Source organism: Saxophila tyrrhenica (genome assembly GCF_035928015.1).
Source record: "Saxophila tyrrhenica strain CCFEE 5935 chromosome Unknown scaffold_3, whole genome shotgun sequence".
Taxonomy (NCBI): domain Eukaryota; kingdom Fungi; phylum Ascomycota; class Dothideomycetes; order Mycosphaerellales; family Extremaceae; genus Saxophila; species Saxophila tyrrhenica.
The window spans coordinates 1,279,379-1,293,774 of record NW_027041735.1 but is presented as its reverse complement, the minus strand read 5'-3'; the positions used below and the strand labels follow the sequence as shown (position 1 = coordinate 1,293,774).

The window sequence follows — 14,396 nt, the reverse complement described above, 5'->3', positions numbered from 1 at the left end:
TGTCTCCTCCGATGGTCCACATCGTGTACATCTACAGTCTCACAATAACGGGGAGAGGAGAAACCGTGAGGACTGTCGCCTTCACAAACTACTGCCACCGCGAGCTAGCCCACGATATCCTCCTCAGCGAAGCGACTCATCCCTTGTAATGGCCAAAAACGTCAACGACCATAACTGCACAATGTCACTCTCCGTCGGCGTCAGCGAACCAAAGTCGACAAAGTCGAAGCCACCGTCGCGATACTGCCAGCTCCAGACCTCCAAGCTCAAGTGCTCCCGGTTCGCATCAATGAGGTCCCACAGATGGTTGTACGCCGCCAGCACGTTCGTGTATACCGAGTCGTCGCTGCAGAAATCTGGATGAGCAGATGACGAGCACCGCTGGAGCTGGCGTTGCAGACCTGCTCCCAGCATAGCCAGAGGCCAGCCCCATACTACGGTGCCATGGTAGGCGTCATTTGTCCAGTTGGCTGCGTAGACTTGTTGGCCGCCGTAGGCTGGGTTGGCTACCAGCACTCCCACAGGGGTCGAGAGACCTGCTGGGAACGGCGTCCGGATGTTTGTCGCTGACTGGTTTAGGAAGCTCGTGAGCTGTTCCTGGTTGGTGGTGTTGAGCATGAACAGCCTGAAGCTGTCGTCTGAGTTCATCACTTTGACGACTTCCTGACCGTTGTTCCCATTCAATGCCAGGCCATGGTAGACGACATCTGAGGTGATCTCGTCGGCTTGCGACGGAAAGCCGTAGCCGGCATCGGAAGCGTAGCTCTGAACGAGCGACTTGGCCTCCGCTTGAGGTACAGTCTGTTCGAAGAAGTGAAGAGAGTTATCCTCCCAGACTTCAGCATACTCAGCTGCTGTCGTCGCCCAGTCCGGATGCTCAGGGAAGAATCCTGCCTCAGACAGTGCCGCGATCGACCGGAGAGCTGCAGGCACGAGGGCAGTGTTAACATCGTACGGGATGCGGCCACCTAGATAAACCGTCAGCAAAACCCCAGAGATTTGGAAGGTCGTATTGTTACCAACCTCCTATGCCAAACTCTGAATCTCGCCACTCGCCAACAACCTGGTCGGGCTCTAGGTGAACAAGATTCTGCTTCGTCTGGCCTCCCTCTGCAGCGAATGCAGCAGCTGACCGCACCACTTCTTCGGCATTACGCAACGCCAGCTCCTCGTATGACAGTCCTTGATTGCCAAAGTCTAGGGTTGACTCTTGAGCGAAGAAAGCCTCCTTTCGATTCCTGCCGGTAGCTGTCTTTAGGAAGTAGTTCTCCATGACGATTGGGAGGTAGTAGTTGCTGTCAATCATGATGTACGAGCATATGGGGTCCGTACTACTAATGTTCATCTGAAGGTTTTGATATGTTGCGTAATCGCCAATGGTTTCTGGGCAGGTGTCAGCTCTTTTCTGAAGCCGTATGGAAGTGCGTTCCGTACCTTCGTGGCACACCGTACCCTCCGTCTTATTGATCCGTTCGAGAACAGCCCCGATCACAGCTTCTACCGCACCGCCTTCACCTTGTGACAGGACGGGCTGCATGAGGAGTAGAGTGATCATGCTGTCGCGGCCAAAGTACGTCAAGAACCGCCAGGCCCCCGCCAGCAGCTTATCTGTGTACGACAAGAATGAAAGTGATTTCGTCTGATCGGTGTTTGTGATTATGAGATCTTGAGACTCTGAATCCAGCACCTCAGACGCACTCAGCTGTCCAAGCTGCGGATAGTCAAAGGTTGCCGTAAACTCGTATGTGCCAGCTTCGAGATCCACTGTCCTGTTTCCCACTTTGGCAGAAGCACCACCGGAGCGTGGCCTGAACGTCATTTCCGTAGTGGTCTGGTTGTCAAGCCATCGGCGTGATAGACGTGCGCCATTGTCTTGCGTTGACGCGAACCTGATCGGATCCTGGATCTCGGGATACAGTAGGCTTGGTCCTTCGACAAAGTCGCGCATCATCCTTATGCTTCCGAGAATCGGGACAGTCAAGACCGCGGATGAGTTGAAATGGACGAGCGTGCTAATGCCAACCACCGGATTGCCGCTGGAGGATCCATTGGATGGTTGCTCATATACGCCCGACAATGGCTCGTCCGACGTATCATTCAACACCTCGATGCTCAGAGATCCATTGACGCCGTTCTTAGGCGCAAAGAAGGCAAGGAGACCCGAGTCACCAGCAGCCCATGCGACCAACAAACGTGGTACAATGATCTCGAGGTCGCTTTCCGGCTGTGGGCTCGTCACCACCAACTGGCTTGCGCTATGGCAGTCGGAATAGAAGTAGTTCTCGTAGGGCGATGAGGAGAGATGTAGAGTCGTTGGCTTCTCCGAACAGCCAGAAACTGCTAAAACCGCTGAGGATGAGGATGATGAAGGAGCTGACGATCCGGACGCTGTTGGCGGGTATACCAGTTGATCGTTGGAGCAACTGTACATTGATGGCATGTAGCATGCATCTCCGCATTGCAGCAATGGTACACCGTCCTCGACCGGGCATAGGAAACGATCGTAGCATGTGTACTCAGACGGACGATAGTAGGCATCGCCGCAGGATTGGAGCTCTTCGCCAACGATCTGAGGTAGGGCAGATACCCATGGCGTTAAGGCCAACAAGGCCAACGACCTGATTGACACCACCATCGTGATTGCTGATGAACACCAAAGAGCCGTAGTGGAAGTTCATCACAAACCGCTTATGGGCGGCGACATCAGTCCTTCTTCGTCCCGACGTCATCTCGGTCGTCCAGATCAATTATCGGCTCCACGCCATGTGCTGTGCCTGTCTCAATTTTGCCATCGCAAGCGAAAGCGTGCGGGGTCGGGGAGAGATGGAGGAGAGGTTGGATTCTTTCAGGAACAGGAAGTCGGAACGCACTGATCGCCGATGTTTCCGGGTAGTTGGGCGGGAATAAATATTTCACTTCGTACAAGATACCGCATTTAATCCGTCCTCAGTTCGTGCAGGTAGATGGAATGGAGTTTCGCTCGAGACTCCATCTCCATGTCCAGTCAGTGCATTTCCGCTTTGAACAAAAGACTTGCGTTATGCCCATTTGATGAAATATGAAGGGCCCTAGCATACACGCACCGGTCACCGCAAACGCCAGGCAGGCACTTCAGCCGACATCTCCACAGGCGACCGTTCATTCAAAGCCTTCTCTTGAGCCAGCTTGCGTCCTTCTCCCAGCTCAAACGTAGGATCAACTCCCAGCTCGTGTCTTCGCACCTCGTCAGGAGCCAGCTCGGCAAGAGGTGCATTTGCTGGGACTCCCGCCAGAGGAGTAGGCAGTTGCTTCATCTCTGCATCGTATGCTGGAGGGGTGTCCTCGCCGCTGCTTCTCAACTTTGACAGCTTGGCTTTCTTGCTTCTTCTCCAGAACCACCACCCTGCACCAGCGACGATGCCCAGTCCTGCCACCACCCCAACTACGATGCCGGCGATAGCTCCTCCAGTCAATCCATCGTCTTCGGAACCAATAGGTGTGGGTGCTGCAGGTGCGGGAACGGTGTCGCTGCCCGGCTGCACGTCGTCCGCGCGAAGACACGCCATCACTGAGTTGGCCGTGGTGATGGTTTGAGTGGCTAGGACATTGGCCACAGGAAGCCATGTGATCATCATGGGGAACACGACGTAGTTGAATGCGATGTAGTTCAGTCGCGTTGCGGAGCCGGAGATAGTAAGGATGTGATCGAAGGTTCTGTTCGTGCTGTCATCGACAATTGGACAAGGATCACCAGTGGACACCGAGCTGCCGTAGCTGGACAAAGGACTCCCGGATACCATGGCTGAGCCGTTGTAGAAGACGTTGCATTCGTCTGGGAAGTTGTTCTGTATTGTGTTCCCAATCTCGTAGCATACGCGGCTCAGGCTCCCTTCTGTCAAGTTGGAGTTTGGTGGAGGCGTCGCGTTACTGATGAGGCCCAGTGCCAGAGAATTGGCCATATTGGTCAAGGCTGCATTGCATTCTGCATTCAGTGTGCTGGAGCAGTCTCCAGGGTCGGACTGGAGTTGTCAGCGCATTATTGGGCGCCGTATAGATGCGCTCTTCTCACCTGTCCGCGAAGGTACGTGTTCTCATCTGGCGTGTTGGTGACGAAAACACAACTATCATTGACTCAGCCAACATCTTCAAGCGCGTGAAGCCTCCTTACACATCGTAGCCCAGATCGTCGTCATTGGAGTAGTTGGCGCCCTATGCGACCATGAGTCGATGTCGTCTTGACAATATTGATAGCAACCGGACGGCCTTACGCCTGTATTGTACCATAGTGACCATTGTACGCTGTCGGTCGACTCGACTACAGTAGCGCCCACGTGGATGTCTCTAGCAAATCCGCTGCTCGAACTGAACTCGGGCACGCCAGGGCTGTATGAGCTGATGCTGGTCTTGAGCTGGTCAGTTGAGAGCGGTCTGTGTAGGTGCAACTTCGCGACTCACCACGTTCGCATCAGAGAAGGTCTCGTTGCAGAGCAAAGAACCAGTCGCGGACAAGGTCAGATCAGACCCCAGGTCTTGTGAAAATGCAACGGCTGAAAACGAGGCCAGCAAGAGGATGAAGTTGGAGAACGCCATGAGGACCGCGCAGCAAGTAGTAGGAGCAAGAGAAGAAGTGGACAGGACATAGCAGGTCCATCATTTACCTATACGATGTTATATGAGCCTTGGCGACAGCGCGACGTTTAGCCCTCTTGAGTTACGGCGTTTTGCGCGCGGTTCAGCTGCCCAGTCTTGCGATGCCACCTGCAGTCTGTGAGGCGCCTTGATGAGACGCCCGCTCGAGTCGAGGATACACAGTGACCCGTGATCTTACCTCACTATGCTCGGAGTATCCATTTCTGGTGGTTTCAGTACTTGGCAATTGGTGATCATGCGCACAAGGACGTACATCTGGTCTCGTCCTAAACAAAGTCTTCCCGGCAGGGCTCAAGCAATTCTTCTCCTCTGACCGCTGGCCTCTGCTGGCGATCCGATGGACTGTTGCCTTCTTCCGTTGCTGAAAAGCAGTTGGTGGCTCCTCACAATCACGTCAGCTCGAGAACTGTGGTCGAGGTCGGGTTAGAACGGAGGAAGGACTCAGGAGTCGTCAAAAGTGGCTTCATACTCAGCTTGACAAAAGAATTGCCGTAGCACCGCACATTCTGTCCCAATCCCTCGAATCATCCCAGCCGCAGTAGATGCTCCTGCGAGTGTCCTACCACACCATCTACAAGGATGCAATGTTTACTGCCACAGGTGTCCTTCTTCGTCGAACAGCACGGGTAGAGCATGCCCCTAGATGAAGACGATGGCGTGGAACTTGAGCCCCTTCATCGACCCGAGATTATGGAGGAAAGGGAAGCTGATGCCGGTCTTCTACGACGGTCCTTGAACGACGATGCATCCAACGACGAAGACTTGTCGGCATCTCAAAGCGGCCAGCATGGGCGAGTCCATCAAGCGCTGGATCGAAGCACGAAGCGGAAGCTGGACTGCATCTTGCTGCCATTTCTGGCCCTACTCTTCCTGCTGAATAGCCTCGACAAGTCTAACGTTGGGAACGCGGAGACTGCTGGCTTCACTCGCGATGCTGGCCTCCAACCGGACGATCTAAACACATCCATGGGCTACTTCTTTGCTTTCTTCGTTGCTCTCCAGCCTGTGGGTGCAGCTTTAGGTCGCAAATTTGGCATGAGACGATGGGTGCCCGGCTGCATGACTCTTTGGGGAATGTGCACTCTGCTGCATATCTGGATTCGGAGGAAGTGGCAGCTAATCTGTCTAAGAATACTGATTGCGGCGTTGGAGGCAGGCTTCTATCCGACTACTGTGAATTATTTGAGGTATGTCTCAATGATATTAATCGCCGTTGCGACGGCATGAGAGGGACCACTTGAACCACAACGACTGACTATACGCTTCTCTATATCTAGCTTGTTCTACACCAGATATGAGTTCGCCGTGAGGCTTGGCTTCTTTTATGGCCAAACGGCAGTGGCAGGCGTTCTCGGTGGCATCTTGAGCTGGGGTGTGTTCAGTCGCTTCGAGAAAGGTCCCTCTCGCCCAGACATACCTCCTCCGGTCACTCAGGCCATCGACGGGGAGTGGAGGAGCTGGGAGGTGCTCTTCTTGATCGAAGGTTGCACGACCATGTTTGTTGCTCTCATTGGGTTCTTCTGGCTCCCGCACAGTGCAGACTCAGCATGGTTCTTTACGGCTCAAGAGAGACGCTGGGCTGAGCAACGTATCCGTCTCGATCAGCTGAGCGCTACAAACATTTCCTCGAGATCAATCAGCGTTTCCGCCGTTGACGAAGTGCTCGATGAAGCACCTGCTGAGGAAGACCTTGACAGCGAAGCCCACCACGGCCTTCTTCACACCTCCAAGGCCGCTCATCGTCGGATGTCAACGGCTACTGGTGCTTCTGTGACGGAGGACTCTGGTCTCAGCAGGCACGATGTACTGTCCGCCTTCCTCAACTACAAGATCTGGCACATCCTGGCCGTCAATATCTTATCTGCGATTCCGGCGACTGCCTTTGGCGTATTCTTACCTCTGGTCATCAAGCAGCTTTCTCCCTCATTGAATCTGTCGCCTTCAGCTTCGAATCTCTTATCAGCGCCGCCCTTCGCATGTGGAGCAGTGGCACTATTTGTCTTCACAAGATGGTCGGACCACTCGAAACAGCGCCTTGTGCCCATCTTCTGGGGCCTTGGTCTCTTGCTCCTCGGACTTCTACTTACGCTCCTTATCCCAAAAGAGCGTTACGGCTTCCGCTACTTCGCACTATGCATCCTACTAAGTGGCAGCTTCATCGCTTCACCTCTCACGGTGGCCTGGATTACCAATAATACCCCCGAGCAAGGCAAGCGAGCCATCCTACTCGGCATCAACGGCTGGGGCAATCTGGCCGGTATCTTTCTGGCGTTACTGTTCACGCCTGAAGATAGGAAGAACGGCTACATCCGACCCTTCATCATCACGCTTGTGTGCGTGATGGCGAGCTTTGTGGGCTATATTGCCTTTTGGGTCATGTTGGTGCGGGAGAACAAGCGGCGAGCGGATATTGTCGCAGGTTGGGACGAGAATCTGACGGAACGTGAGGAGGTGTTGGGAGATGTTCCTGTCCCCACAACGGGTCTTGCGAGAGTCTGGAAAGCAACAGGTTTTGAGGCCGTTGCTCGTAGACTTGGCCTCGAAGACGTACGAAAGGGCGACGGGAAGATGACATTCAGGTACGGCTTGTAGCCAGGAAGCAATACCTTCGAGCTCATCATGCTACACTCCTCTCGCCTGACCTTCTCTCATCAGCCGCGCGGTATGCAGCTTCGGCCCACTCGCCGAATGGATGCCGATCCCCGTTGCCGAAGTCGCCTCGCTGCGAGTTCGCCCGACCCCATCCTTAATCCTTCCCCATTTCCACCAGATCGGCACACCTGCGGTATTCTCTCAACCAAGACCCAATGGTTGCAGTAGCGCGTGGACTTCTTTACCCGCGCGCGCAAGAATATGCCCCACGGGGACTAGAATGGCTCTAGCAAGTCTAATGCCGTTGCGGGTATCCCGGTATGCATCGTGATCAATTTCTTTGGGGGTCTTTCGAACTTCTTATCTTCCTGCTGCTTCCTCCAGGTCTCGAACTGTCGTGTTCGTCTCAAGGCAGGTGATACCACATGGCGCGCAAGTATCTAGGTGGTAGTGGTGAGCGCCTGACGGTATGGATTTCGATCGCAGCATCTACTGTGCTCATCTTCTACGGTGTAAGTCTCTCTTCCCCTACACGAACAACCTTTCTAATAAGGCTACAGTACGACCAAGGCGTCTTCGGCAATGTCATCATCAATGAGAACTTCCTGGAAACCTTCGGGCATCCATCAGCAGACACCCAGGGCACCATGACTTCGATCTACAACATCGGCTGTTTTATTGGAGCTATGAGCACTATCGTGACCGGCGATATGCTGGGTAGACCACGACAGATCCTGCTCGGGTCGACTGTGATCGCTGTTGGTGCTGTTATCCAGACTGCTTCGTATGGTGTATCGCAGATGTATGTTGGTAGAATAGTGGTAAGTAACGACGGAAGCAAGCCTTGGACCTCATTAGGACGCCGCTGACTGTCCTACTCCTGGTACAAAGGCTGGCTTGGCACCGGCATGAATACTGCTACTGCTGGCGTTTGGCAATCTGAGACCTCGAAGATGCGCTCTCGTGGCAAGCTTGTCATCATACAGATGGCGAACTGCATCACTGGCTTCTCGATCAGCAATTGGTTGACGCTGGGTTTTGCATTTGCGCCAAAAGATGTTGCTTGGAGGTTCCCGCTCGCGTGAGTCCATTGGACATCATCCTATGCCTTGCACACAGACATGCTGACTTCCAGCCGTTTCCAGATCTTCTTCACGGCCTGCATCTGGTGCCTCTGCCCCTTCCTTCCCGACTTTCCACGTCTCCTCATCCGCAAAGGCAAGCATGAAGAGGCGTTGGATGTCATCGCCGCCCTCGAAGGCCACGGTGCAACTCCAGACTCGCCCTCCGTCAAGACCCAGTACGCGATTATCAAGGATGTCCTCGACCGAGAGCATCTCAACAGCTTCAGCTGGTGGCAGCTCATCACCGGTCGTGGCCCAGCTGGAGTCTTGCGCCGGATGATTTTGGGTGCCTGGATGCAAATTATGAACCAGGTAAGTCTTACTTATCCCAGCGGTGAGCGCCATCGACTTACCCCAACTGTCCCCAGATTTCTGGCATAAACGTCACATCCTACTACATGTCCTACATCTTCATCAACGCCCTCGGCATCAGCGAGATTCTCTCCCGCGTCCTCGCCGCCTGCGGCTCGGTTGACTACCTCATATTCGCCTGTCTGGCCTACTTCGTCATTGAGCGCTACGGTCGACGTAAAGTCATGATGTGCTCGGCTGCCGCATGTGCAATCTGCTGGTGAGTCAATCTCTACAGATGGGTTGAAGGGTTGTCGGAGACAAACCCAAGGCCCAAGGACTGCGCGACCTCTGAGACCTCTCCGCCTTGGTTTCGACGGTCGAGACATCTGCTGACCCTCCTACCTACTACTTTAGGTACTGCATCGCTATCGCCACAGGACTGAGCGAACACGGGGGAAACTCATATGTTCTTGGAAGTGTCGCTGTGGCGTTCTTCTTCGCCTTCTTCGCTAGCTTCGGGATGGGTGTGCTCGGTGTACCTTGGCTCTATCCGACTGAGGTCAATGCTCTGGAGGTTCGAGCAAAGGGTGCTAGGTATGCTCATGTGCTTCTTGAGTTCGAATACTAATTACTAACGAGAACAACAGCCTGGCCATGACCTCCAATTGGATCTGCAACTACGCCGTCGTCCAAGCCACCCTGCCTGGCGTCAAGAACCTGGGCTATAAATTCTGGATTGTTTGGGGGTGAGCCGTCCTTGAATACTATATGTTTATCTTGGGTTCCATCACTAACGACCACTCCAGCGTCATCTGCACGGCCTTCATCCCTATCACATACCTCTTCTACCCGGAAACGGCGAATCGTACGCTCGAAGACATCGACAGATACTTCGACGCCAACCGCGAGATTATCGTTTGCCGGAACAAGCTTGCCACTCAACTATCGCGGCCGCAGATCTATATCGAAGAGGACGAGCGCATCGCGCACGTTGATGAGAAAGCAGGTGATTTGGAGGCTGGCGAGAAGGACCGGGCTACTGTGGAGGAGGTTGCTTGATAGTTAGTCTTGCCGTTGTCGCAGGGGTGGAGTGGTCGAAATGAGCAATGAGCGAGAATTTCCTGAAGCCGGTACTTGACCTCTCCAGCAGAACAGAATAAACGAAGGTTGGCAAAATAATGGGTAGAATGTGCAACGTAATATTAGAGCGGAGCCTTGCGACTGCCCAGCCATCTATACTCCTGGCATGCCCAGGACCTGCCTCAATGCCGGTACTGCTCGCGGGAGGAAGTACACCGTGTATATCGTCCCGAACGCCACCACCAGTCCCGTGAACTTCTCGAACCAAGTGTGGAAGTACGCCGCGGTCATCAATAGCATCCACCAGCTCAAACCGAGTACAGCCAGCGTTCCCTGAACTCCAACTGAAATCCCTTTCGGCTCACTCCTACCCTCTGCCTCCCCATCTGCCTCGATTGACGCACTCCTGATCAAGCCATCGCTTGTCATGATACGCCTCGCTTCCCTCAGCCCTTCCATCCTCAACACCGCCGGCAGCAGTTCAAGCCAGAGCATCGCACTCCCCAAGATCAGCAGAAACACATGCCCACTGATATCATGCCCGCCCTTCCACTGTCCTCCGATCCCCTTGCAAGCCGCATGCGTCAGCACCTCCCTCACATCCCCCATCTCCGCCCTCTTCAGCGCCGCTCCAGGACTATCACTATAAATCATCTGACACTGCCCGCCCGTCCACTTAAAACTCCGATCAATAATCGGCGGTCCAAAAAACCACTGCGTCACCGCCACCCACACTGCCGTAATACACGCATACCGTATCCCCGCCTGCACCCTTCTCTTCGTCAGTCGCAAACCCAACGGCGGTCCCAGCGACGGGTGCGAAAACACCAGCAAGACAAAGGCGAGGGTCGTCCAGAACCAGCCGAACTTGACGAAGTAGACGTTGAAGATGTTGCTCTTTTTGGCGAAATAGCTGGGTGCGGAGCTGGGGTCGTAGGACTGCGCGTCGGCGAGGTAGAGGGCGTTGCGGGACGAGGGATGGAGGCTGCTGAAGAGGGAGCCGAGGAGGAGGGTGCCGGGGTAGAGGGCGAGGAGGACGGCTTCGAGGGGGGTGGGGAGGAAGGGGGAGCCGGCTAGGGGTGGGGAGTCCACTTTGGTTGTTTTGTTGCGGGTAGTCGTGCCGTTGGAGGTTTCGGGAACGGGAATTTCGACCTTGGTGGCGATGCGGCGGGTGGTCATGGTGGTGATGGTGTGTGGTAATGTATGCACAGACGTACCACCATGTATTGCGGAAGAAGAGACCAGATACGTTGTCTTGTAGAGGAATGAAGATGGTATGCGAACAGAGTCGCAAAGTCGAGGTGGATGTTTACTTCAGTGCCACTTATGACGTACGAAAACGTGGCCGTAGACATGACTCGCGCTGGAAGGTGCCAGTCCAGAACATCTTCTGATGCAGACTTGATTATACAATTCTAAGACACATGTATATACGTAGCCTACCCTCACCCCTTCTCCAACACCTTGTCAAAGAACTCCTCCGTCGCCACCGAAGTATTAGACGCCGAATTCGCCTCCAGCGACTCTTCACTCTTGTTGACCACCAATGGTGTGGGAGGCAGCGGCTTGTACAACGACGACTTCCTGATCCTGCCCATCCGCTCGGATCTAGGCCTGATGATACCTTCGAGTAGCTTGAGCGTATGTTCCAGCTCGCTCTGCCTGTGGGCGTTTTCTTGGGCTGCCTCGTCTGGAGCCATGTTTTGAGCCCGAGCCTCGATGTTGCGTCCAGGGTACGTTGCGGCTGCCTGTTGGAGGAGAACGTTGCAACCTCGTTGTCGTTTGTTCAGCATGACTCTCAGCTTGGATTCTTCAGGCACGTAGACGGACGGTTGGAGAGTCGTTAACGCTTCGTCCGGCGACGTCGGCGTGGTGTCAGGAGATGATGAAATGCTTGTTGAGGAACCATCCGTGAGTTGGTGATCCAGTATCCGGATGTTATTCTTACCAGGTGCAGTAGCCTTGACCTCTTCATGTCCGTTCTGTAAGACTTTCTCTCGCCTCAGGTTCTCCACCAAGAACACGTCAAGCTCCAGTGGCGTCGTGGCCGCACAACCTCTCGCCAGAGCTAACGTGCTCAGGAATCCAGCTAGATCCTCCGTATGTTCGTGCTCTCCCCTAGGGTCTCGGGCAGTCATGTTATGCAGTCCATTTGGTCCCGCTGTCCGGATGAAGCGGGCTGATGCGCGGGTTGACTCGGGGGCTCCACGAGCATCTCGAGCAACATACGGAGTATGAGGGCGCTTGTGCCATGTTCTCCGGCGGTGAGGGGTCCTAGAGTTAGCTGTGGTGATCGCCGAGCATGCTTTTGCTGCGGACGCGGATTTGGCAGGCACTGATGGTATGGATCTTGGCAAGATTGCCGACGGTGATCGTGTCATGGCCAGCTGAGGGGATCGTGTACCCCAGCACCATTCACTCCACGAGGGCCGGTCTGTCCGACTATGAGCTCTCACGCAACCCTTGATCGGTCCGTGCGGTATTCTCCGAGTCCGTGAGCCCAAGCTCGAATTTCTTTCAACCGCAGCAGCTGCGCGAAGCCTCGGCGGTGCTTCGAAAATGCAGTTCGCGGGCACGGCGTTCATCGTCGCAATGTTGCTTCTAGTGACTTGAGCTCGGAATCGCGCCTCGCGAACAGCGCGTAGGTTGGCATGCACCGTCTCCTGATCCAGGTTGAAGTTCATGCCCAGGTAGTTGTAGTCAATAGCACCTAGCCGGAGCTCGTCGTAAGCGATTTCGAAGCAGGCGTCCGCTTTTACATGATCCCCGAGCTCGTAGCTGACCAGTCCGACCAGGAAAGTGGTCAGCAGAAGGCCATATCCTGCTGCATCTGCGGCGATGAGTGTGGACAGGGCGGTGGCGAAGTCTCCGAGTCGGGCTTGAATCATGGCGGCATTCACCAGACAGTGGGTAGCAGATAGCGGATCGCAGACCTTATATGCCAAGATATTAAACATGTCGGCTGCTGCCTGCCATTCGTAGCCATGGTATAGCAATGCTGCGTGCTCCCAGATATCGAGGAGGTGTGGTGGAAGCTGGGAGTGTTCTCCTGCATCGACAGCTAAGGCCTGTGGTCGTACTCTGCCCAATGGCATATTGGTCGCTCTATGGAAGTCTGTGAGCAGTGTAGGTTACAGTGGAACCGGTATTCCTTCCAGCATTTTGTTATCGGCAAGCCGGCACTGTCGGCATAGGTGTAGGTGCAGTTTGCAATCAAGCGAGCTGTATTCATTAGCATGACTGCAAGGGCAGAGTCGGCAACTTGATGATTTATACATCAGTGAATGGGTACGCTCCCGTGAGAACTGAGAGTCACCTTTCAGGGTCAGTCAACATGTTTGCCGTCGTTCTCCGGTAGGCGAGCGATAACGAGCAGCTCATACTCGGCTGTACCTGGCCTTTCAACGCGCTGGATCTGGACAGAAGAAGCAAGCAATATCTCCTCCGCTTCTGGCCAGTCGCTGCGATGACCCAGCCAGATAATCTGCTCCAAAGCCGTACCCTTTGCCGCACCAAGATACATTGCAATGATCTTTGCTTGCCTGGGATACACGAATATCAGGGTCGATGCGAGCATGGCATCATCGTAGATGGAGAAGGTGTTTGGCACTCTTGCTACACAGTCCTCCGGCAGATGAGTAACAGCACAGTCAGGCACCTCGACGGCGCACAGGTTGAGCTGCTTGCCGTGGTCCTCTTCAGCAGCATGAAGCAGGATCGCCTCCAGGATGCCGCTGCCACAGCCTATGGACAATGTCAACGCTGGAGCGGGAGGCAACCAGTCTACAAGCGTCGCCACCAAAGGCCTGGAAATGGCCGGGCAGAGGTCTGCATAATGCTTTGTTGTCTGGTCCAGTGCATCATACAGTTCGCCCACGGAAGCTGCCATTTCGAAACATTCCTCCAGTGACTCACAGAACTCGCATATGCAGTCGACGTTGTTCATGCAAGTCTGAAACGCTGTCGTCAGCGGCCAGCAGGTAGTCTCGAGGCAGTCGTCTCCGCGTTGGTGAGGTTCAAGCAGGATGGCTGTCGTCGGCGCGAGAATTCCAGGCAGTACGATGACACCAGACTCCAACTCAGCGGCTATCAGCGGATGTTGTCGATGACCAGGAATATAATCAGGAATCTCGAAGGAAGAGGTGTCGTGACCATGTCTTGGCTGGAGCCGCGGCTCTTTCTCGCCGGCTCAGCTTCGACTTTCCTGCAGAGCGCAGACCACCACGCATCCACCCCAGCGCTGCGGGACTCTAACGCGGATCGACGCATGGTTTCTTGGTCCTGACGGCACTGCGAGAGATGCTCCACGAAGCTCACGCACGAGAGGCTCAAAACACACGCCCGCAGGCGCGCGGAAACCGACTGACCACAAGCGCTTGAGCTACCACCGATTTTCATGCTCTGCGTCGCACGAGGCTGGCCGCAGAAAAGGCCGCGCTAAGGACGAGGATGGAATCTGCATGGAAGACAAGATCGGAAGCTTCGCCTGTTCCTCGTGCTGCTGTGGAATGGCGAGAGAGGGGCAAATGCTGTCATTCAATACTCTTCCCTGGACACTGCGTCCAGCGCTCGGATACTGGAATCAGTCTTACGTTGTGGAAGTTGCACGCTCCGGCGTCCTCGATGCTTCCGTAAGGCTGTGGGAGAAGGACTGACCGAGCGGATCATCGCTGCAGC

At 54.7% G+C, this 14,396-nt stretch overlaps 8 protein-coding genes across 8 annotated transcripts; 3 read left to right on the top strand and 5 right to left on the bottom strand.

Moving 5' to 3' along the window:
• Positions 1-123: 123 nt before the first annotated feature.
• On the bottom strand, positions 124-2,431 carry LTR77_002451 (uncharacterized protein; the record flags this gene model as incomplete). Its single annotated transcript, XM_064799710.1, has 3 exons — positions 124-968; positions 1,024-1,383; positions 1,435-2,431. The coding sequence occupies 3 exons, from the start codon at positions 2,429-2,431 to the stop codon at positions 124-126; spliced, it is 2,202 nt and encodes a 733-aa protein (XP_064662465.1).
• Positions 2,432-3,086: 655 nt separating this feature from the next.
• On the bottom strand, positions 3,087-4,569 carry LTR77_002450 (uncharacterized protein; the record flags this gene model as incomplete). The annotated part of the gene is made up of 5 exons (XM_064799709.1): positions 3,087-3,998; positions 4,049-4,100; positions 4,148-4,188; positions 4,248-4,382; positions 4,435-4,569. The coding sequence occupies 5 exons, from the start codon at positions 4,567-4,569 to the stop codon at positions 3,087-3,089; spliced, it is 1,275 nt and encodes a 424-aa protein (XP_064662464.1).
• Positions 4,570-5,262: 693 nt separating this feature from the next.
• LTR77_002449 (uncharacterized protein) lies at positions 5,263-7,221 on the top strand (the record flags this gene model as incomplete). Its single annotated transcript, XM_064799708.1, has 2 exons — positions 5,263-5,816; positions 5,907-7,221. The coding sequence occupies 2 exons, from the start codon at positions 5,263-5,265 to the stop codon at positions 7,219-7,221; spliced, it is 1,869 nt and encodes a 622-aa protein (XP_064662463.1).
• A 425-nt stretch (positions 7,222-7,646) lies between these two features.
• Positions 7,647-8,991, top strand: LTR77_002448 (uncharacterized protein; the record flags this gene model as incomplete). The annotated part of the gene is made up of 6 exons (XM_064799707.1): positions 7,647-7,733; positions 7,782-8,042; positions 8,208-8,302; positions 8,357-8,657; positions 8,714-8,916; positions 8,946-8,991. 6 exons carry the CDS (start codon positions 7,647-7,649, stop codon positions 8,989-8,991), a joined length of 993 nt encoding a protein of 330 aa, XP_064662462.1.
• Positions 8,992-9,159: 168 nt separating this feature from the next.
• On the top strand, positions 9,160-9,698 carry LTR77_002447 (uncharacterized protein; the record flags this gene model as incomplete). The annotated part of the gene is made up of 3 exons (XM_064799706.1): positions 9,160-9,233; positions 9,287-9,385; positions 9,446-9,698. The coding sequence occupies 3 exons, from the start codon at positions 9,160-9,162 to the stop codon at positions 9,696-9,698; spliced, it is 426 nt and encodes a 141-aa protein (XP_064662461.1).
• A 174-nt stretch (positions 9,699-9,872) lies between these two features.
• Positions 9,873-10,898, bottom strand: LTR77_002446 (uncharacterized protein; the record flags this gene model as incomplete). The annotated part of the gene is made up of 1 exon (XM_064799705.1): positions 9,873-10,898. The coding sequence occupies one exon, from the start codon at positions 10,896-10,898 to the stop codon at positions 9,873-9,875; it is 1,026 nt and encodes a 341-aa protein (XP_064662460.1).
• A 266-nt stretch (positions 10,899-11,164) lies between these two features.
• On the bottom strand, positions 11,165-12,814 carry LTR77_002445 (uncharacterized protein; the record flags this gene model as incomplete). The annotated part of the gene is made up of 1 exon (XM_064799704.1): positions 11,165-12,814. One exon carries the CDS (start codon positions 12,812-12,814, stop codon positions 11,165-11,167), a length of 1,650 nt encoding a protein of 549 aa, XP_064662459.1.
• Positions 12,815-13,044: 230 nt separating this feature from the next.
• LTR77_002444 (uncharacterized protein) lies at positions 13,045-13,608 on the bottom strand (the record flags this gene model as incomplete). Its single annotated transcript, XM_064799703.1, has 1 exon — positions 13,045-13,608. One exon carries the CDS (start codon positions 13,606-13,608, stop codon positions 13,045-13,047), a length of 564 nt encoding a protein of 187 aa, XP_064662458.1.
• Positions 13,609-14,396: the final 788 nt, after the last annotated feature.